The sequence below is a fragment of the Myotis davidii genome, unplaced genomic scaffold, assembly GCF_000327345.1.
Source record: "Myotis davidii unplaced genomic scaffold, ASM32734v1 scaffold1494, whole genome shotgun sequence".
NCBI classification, from domain to species: domain Eukaryota; kingdom Metazoa; phylum Chordata; class Mammalia; order Chiroptera; family Vespertilionidae; genus Myotis; species Myotis davidii.
The window spans coordinates 3,511,660-3,518,100 of NW_006286246.1; the positions used below are offsets into that span (position 1 = coordinate 3,511,660).

At 44.4% G+C, this 6,441-nt stretch overlaps 1 protein-coding gene across 1 annotated transcript in view; it reads right to left on the reverse strand.

The window, feature by feature from the left end:
• SOD2 (superoxide dismutase 2, mitochondrial) overlaps nucleotides 1–6,441 on the reverse strand; it is an 8,761-nt gene that overhangs the window by 1,384 nt on the left and 936 nt on the right. Inside the window, exons 2-4 of the mRNA XM_006757714.2 lie at nucleotides 6,232–6,434; nucleotides 2,742–2,858; nucleotides 1,148–1,327 (exon numbers count right to left, since the gene is read on the reverse strand). Of these exons, the coding sequence (XP_006757777.1) occupies nucleotides 1,148–1,327; nucleotides 2,742–2,858; nucleotides 6,232–6,434 (500 nt within the window). The remainder of the gene's footprint in view (nucleotides 1–1,147; nucleotides 1,328–2,741; nucleotides 2,859–6,231; nucleotides 6,435–6,441) is intronic.

Sequence of the window (6,441 nt, forward strand, 5' to 3'; positions counted from 1 at the left end):
GCATGTCCAGGGAAGCGTCAGGCAACCACGTCTTCGGATGTGCGCACAGGTCACAAAGGCAGCTGTGGCTTCTTTGCATCAGAGGTCACAGCTCTAGCTAACTGCTGGACGGCGTGGGATTCTTTCTCCTAAAGGGCTTCTAATGCAATCTGGCTCCACATGAAAAAGGACGGGGTGAGCCCAGCCTGGCGCCTCCAAGCCAAATATTGCCGTATACCAAAACCCCCGGAGAGGCAGCTGTCTGGAAATCGGCGCGCTCCTCCCAGTCTGACCACAAGTGCTCAGTAAAGAGTGGTCCAAGGTCTGAAATCAGACGTCTTTTCCTCGTTCTTGTTGTTTATCTAATTTTAGTGCATATAATTATGTAAGCTGATATGAACTATCAAATGAAGCAGTTTATGTTTAAGACATTTTTTGTTAATGTATCTGTTAAATTACATGTGCTTTTTATACATATACTAGAGGCCCAGTGCGGGGATCAGGCCGAAACTAGCTCTCTGACATCCCCCAAGGGTCCCACCCAGGGCGGTTCTTGGGTGATGCACCCCGGAATCGGGCTCCCTCCTCTCTGGTTCTGGGTGTGTCACCTGAGACCCGTAGCTGCCAAGTCACTGGAGCTCAGCAACTCCTGCGTTGAGCATCTGCCCCTGGTGGCCAGTGCGCGTCATAGCTACCAGTCGGAGCTCTGCCCCCTGGTGGTCATTGCAGATCATAGCTACCGGTCGGACGGTCACTTAGACTTTTATATATAGAGATTTTTTTATTGATTTCAGAGAGGGAGGGAAGAGAGACAGACAGAAACATCAATGATGAGACTCATCGATTGGCTGCTACATGCCCCCTACTGGGGACAGAGCCCACAACCCGGGCACATGCCCTGACAGGGAGTTAAACTGTGACCTCCTGGTTTATAGGTCAACACTCAACTACTGAGCCACACCCGACCAGGCACGTGTGCTTATGTTTTATAAGACTTAAGATTTCAAAATATCAAGAACTTTTAAAGCACTTTTGCTTAGGCTCTGGGTATCATCTGTTAAGATTTGCTCAAATAAGTCTACAGACTTATGACAGGCATGAGCCCTGCTAGTTTTCTGTATGTGAACCATCTCCCCTGAATGGATGGGTAACAATTTTCCAATCTAACCTGTTGTTCCTTGAAGGGGATCCTGGTTAGAACAAGCAGCAATCTGTAAGCGTCCTTGTTCCTTATTGAAACCAAGCCAACCCCAACCGGAGCCCTGAACGCCAGCGGACACAGTGGTCAACTTCTCCTTAAACGTGGCGAAGGAACCAAAGTCACGCTTGATTGCTTCCAGCAGCTCCCCTGTTTTAAAACAATCCAAAGAACACTCACAATGAACATCTGGCAATGACTACAATGTTCTGTTACGCATATGAAAATGTTCCTGTCCTATGGCCCAAGTTACAACTAGACAACACCAGGCAGAAGACACAACAGAGCCAGCGAGCCTCCACAGGACGGCATTCTCGGCCCTGGGGCACCGTCCCAGGTCTCACAATGTTAATTCACGTGTTTGCCACTGAAGCACTGCAGAGGGATTTCTCCCGTCACGGTGCTGCTGCCATCAGGAAAGGAAGAACAGTTTCCATTAGCCTTCTTTTTGTCCACTCAGCAGAAAAGTTTACTTTGACCTCTACCCTACCTATTCTGTCTTAATTTGGGACTAAAATGTTATGGCTGTTACGTTTCTTCCCCAAGGCAGCCTAGATCTTTCCTATCTCAATGATAGCATTTTTCCCTTCTGTTACTGAACTAAAGATATACTTGAAGAGCTATAGCCCTTTTATTCATCTGTCATAAGCATGAATGAGGAATAAAGTGACACAGACAACACAAAGTGCAGACAGTACCAACACCTGTTGATTGAATAGAGTTGTATCTGATACTCTGGTAACTCACAAACACTCAACACTATTAAGTCATAGTCTGAAGACCTAAGTCACAAAAAATAAATTGTCCAGCTTCTCATTCATTAATGCTTCCTAATAAAATTGCTTATTTCAAGTGCCTAAGATGTCTTCTAGAACACAATTAAAACACACACACACACACACACACAAATTTAAGGTACATTCCAGAAGCCCAGAAACGAGGGAGGGAGCTATGTTCATGCCCCACACCTTCCCTGGAGTGCGGGGATAATTAAAGTCTCTGCACACTGCACACAACCTCCAGTGAACAAGGGGAGTGGCCCAGCCATCAGCTCTGTCCTCCTTCATTACCTAGGTTTTCTGGGACAAAGGACTTAGGAAGAAAAGTAAAATAATAGCAAAAAGCACTATGTATAAGTTCTTTGTATATAATAACTCATTTAATTCTCAAAACAGTCCTATTATTATCCCCGTATCATACTGAGGAAAAAAGTGAGGTTCAGAACCGTTAAGTCTCAGCCCAGGTCCGAGAGCAAGTGAGTGAAGCTTGTCTTTTCTAAAAACCATTTCTCAGTCTTTCCCGAATGAATAGCGCAATACATTTCAACCAAAAGTCAACACCACATGTGACTTTGTGTGCATGTATATGTAATCTGAGGACACAACTCCCTGAATGCACTCCATTCTTCCATGTGTCCCTTTGAAAGTTACTACAACTTGATTGCACATCTTGCTATGAAAAATATGCCATTATGATACCTCAGAGAAAACTAGGGTAGCATTAAAAAAAAATAGTCATTCCTATCATGCACAAAATGTAGCTACACTAGTACCAATATACCAACCTTTGGGCTCTCCGCCACCGTTAGGGCTCAGGTTTGTCCAGAAAATGCTATGATTGATATGGCCTCCACCGTTGAACTTCAGCGCAGGCTGAAGAGCTACCTGAGTTGTGACGTCACCTGAAATGTTAAAATGCAAATACACTTTTTTAAATGCTTACTTTGTCAGCCATTCTGTACACTATTTTCTTCTTTGTAAAATGTCAGATAATTGGATCAGCTTCTCTGTAACATCCTATAGGTCCCAAAATTCTACAATTTCAGGATTCTACCAAAAAAGAACTTCCCAAAATTACTTGTTCCAGTGGATTTTCAGGTGATTAGTAACATGCTGAACGACTAGTGTGGTAGCAGGGTTGGCAAAGCTAGCAGAAAATCCACTCTGAGCTTCAAATAACTCAGTTTTCCTGGAGAGTAAAGATTTTGGCAAATGAAATAATGAAGAACAAAGACAGAAAATGGAATGCTAAAATGTCTGGTTCCATATACTGGCTATATGAAAATTTTCCACCTCTTGTTTCCTAAATAGACAGCTATTCACTGGGAAATCTCTGTGTTACGTGAACAAGAAACACAACATATTCAAAACTGATCTCCTGACTGTCAACCCCAAGCTCACCCCCGCAGTGGGCTTCCAACCCACATGCCAGCTGCCTCCTCAGGACATCCTGATCACCTGGTCCTCCTGGAGCCTCCCTCTCACACCCCCATCTCACCCACCAGCAAGGCCAGCTCGCCCTTTAACACACATGCGGACTGGCGGCATCCATCTCCCACCAGCACCCTGCCGCCCTCGGCGCTGATCTCCTACTTCCACATCTGCCCAACAGTCTGTTCTCACCGCCGTGGCCAGAGCCTCCTCTAGACCCCACATCCATCATGCACTCCTCTAGCCAAACCCTCCCCAGGCCGCTCTTCTGAGCGAACCCCAGGTCCTTACTGCCGGCTACAGAAATGCCCGCCATGTGACCTGTGCAGCTCCTGGCGGGCTCACTCCAGCCACACTGGCCTCCTTGCACTTACATGACCAGCTCAGCGCTCCCGACTCAGGGCTTCCACCGCTTCCTGCGCGGGGACACTCTTCCCCGGGCAGCCTCATGCTTCGTTCCCCCCTTTCTCCTTCAAGTTTCTCCCGAACCAACACCTCCATCAGTGAAGCCTTCTCTAACCACAGTGAAAACTGGGCAACTCCCCTACTTGGTTTTCCTGCGTGAGATTTACAACCCCAGCCATCCTACATACTGACTTGTTCATCTGTCTCCCCAATAGAATGAAAGGACTTTCATGCACTGCTGTGTCCGAGAGCCCATTATATTGCCTCATACATAGCAGGCACTCAATCGATGTTTGATTGACTAGATAATGGAATATATTGAATGTAGTTTCTAAGGTAAAAAATTCTCTGGTATCTATAGCACTTAATAAAAAAGAATGGCCCTGGCCAGTGTGTCTCAGTTGGTTGGAGGGTCGTCCCATACTCCAAAGGTTTTGATTCCTGGTCGGGGCACATACCCAGGTTTCAGGTTCAATCCCCAGTCGGGGTACACGTCAGAGGCAGTTTCTCTCTCTCCATCTCTAAAATAAAATTTAAAAAAAGAAACATATCCTTCTAAAAAAAGTTATGTTTGAAAATTTTTTTTCTACCTTGCTTAGTAAATAGACAAAATAAAATACTTTTTCTATGCCTTCCAGAAGCTACAGATGAACTGAACTCTCAGGAAAAATGAGCATTTCCTTACGAAATAAACACTGATTCACAAGATACCAAGAGACAAAATGAAGGACAGAAAAACCACTGAGCGCTGCTCGGGGATTACATAATAGAAAAAGTTCTCTACTTCTGTTCTTAGGGCACATTCGAACATATGTAAGAAATACTATTGTTTCCTTAAACAAAGCCAAATCTCCACTTGCTTAGCAATTCAGAGAGGAGGAGCAGACCACCTGATATCTAAATACACAGTTGATTTTTGAGAGTTTTTTTAAGATGCCAACGTTTTGCTGTTATGTTTATAAAATGATTTTCTCACAGATCAGTGTCTCTATTAATTTTTCTTGGAAAGTCACCCTAAAAATAAATGTAAGTTATTAAATTATGTTTTATTAAGTCAACAGTAACTATATATTTCTAATGGGAAAGAAACATATTGAAAATTAGTTTAATAATTTCAATCTCTTAAAGTTTAGTTCATCCTTTTTAAATTTTAATAGAAATTAGGGGGCTTAGTATCTGCTTTTAAGAAGACTTTTCTGAAGTTCAACATTTTCTTTGGCTTCACTTCCGTGTTTCTTCTGTTAAACACAGTAAAAATTAAATGTTTCTTTGAAAAATATGTTACTTACATGTGATGAGGCTGATGATGTAATTTTACTGTACACCTTTAATCCCAAATTGCAAACATGAAAATTGAGATCTTTAACAATTTTTAAAATATAACTTTTTAAAGCAAGGTCTGTGGCTACTTATTAATTTATGATCAACATGGAATATAATGTAAAGCTTTTTTCCCGGTGGCTTTCATTGAAAAAGGAAAGCGTCGAGTGCACAAGAAAAGGAGGGAAAGTGAGCTGTTTTTAAAATATTGAAGAGACAGGTTCAGGGGTGTCAGGATGTGGTCATGTAGGAAATAGTTTCACAACTGGAATATTCCCCAGCCTCACGTACCACCTCCTTCCCACATTTGTTATGTCCTAAATCGCCAAAACTTTTCTCGTATTCAGAACCTTTAGCCATACTTGAGGTTTCTCTGACAGTCAGAAGTAAACATTCCAGAATGTGGCAACTTCCTCTGGTTTTTGCTTAGCCATTTACCTTGTACACAATCAGGTTGAAATACTACATTTTTCCACTAGATGCCCCCAGTCAACAACGTGTCGCAGTCTAAAATTTACTCCACCAATTTCATCGCGCTGAAATTCAATAAAAATGCATATATTTAAGAAAAAAACACATTTTTTTAACTGTGTAGCTCATGAAGCCATATCTGTAGTCTGGAAACACGACTGTCAATTACTTCCTCTGCAAATCACTGCTTAAACTCAGAGGTTGAAAAATGTAATCGCTTTTTGTATAGAAACACTATAACGTAGTATTCCCATACACACCCCCAGACACAAAACAGAGTCCACATGCTACTGCTTTTGTCAACCGGACTCTTTTAAAAATATAGCAACTCCATGTTATATTTTAATGGAATTCTAAATGTTAGTAAACAAATACACGCCTTTCCAGTTTCCCACAAATGGGTATTTTCCTTGTGCATTTGAAGAACACGCCGAGTGACCTAGCGAGCAGAGGAGCATCTCCTCACGGAGATGCGTCCTGTTTCCATGAGGCAGTTTCTCCGGGTCCAGGGCAGGCCGTCCGCACCTGCCCTGCGCCCGCACCCACCCTTGGCCCGCACCTGCCCTGCGCCCGCACCTACCCTTGGTCCGCAACTGCCCTTGGCCCGCACCTGCCCTGCGCCCGCACCCGCCCTGCGCCCGCACCCACCCTTGGCCAGCGCCTCTTGGTACTTCTCCTCCGTGGCGTTCAGGTTGTTCACATAGGCCGCGTGGTGCTTGCTGTGGTGCAGCTGCATGATCTGGCCGCTGATGTGAGGCTCCAGGGCGCCATAGTCGTACGGCAGGTCGGGGAGGGTGTGCTTCCGCCGGGAGCCCAGGGTCCCCAGAGCCGGCACCAGCTCCCGGCTCGCGCTGGAGA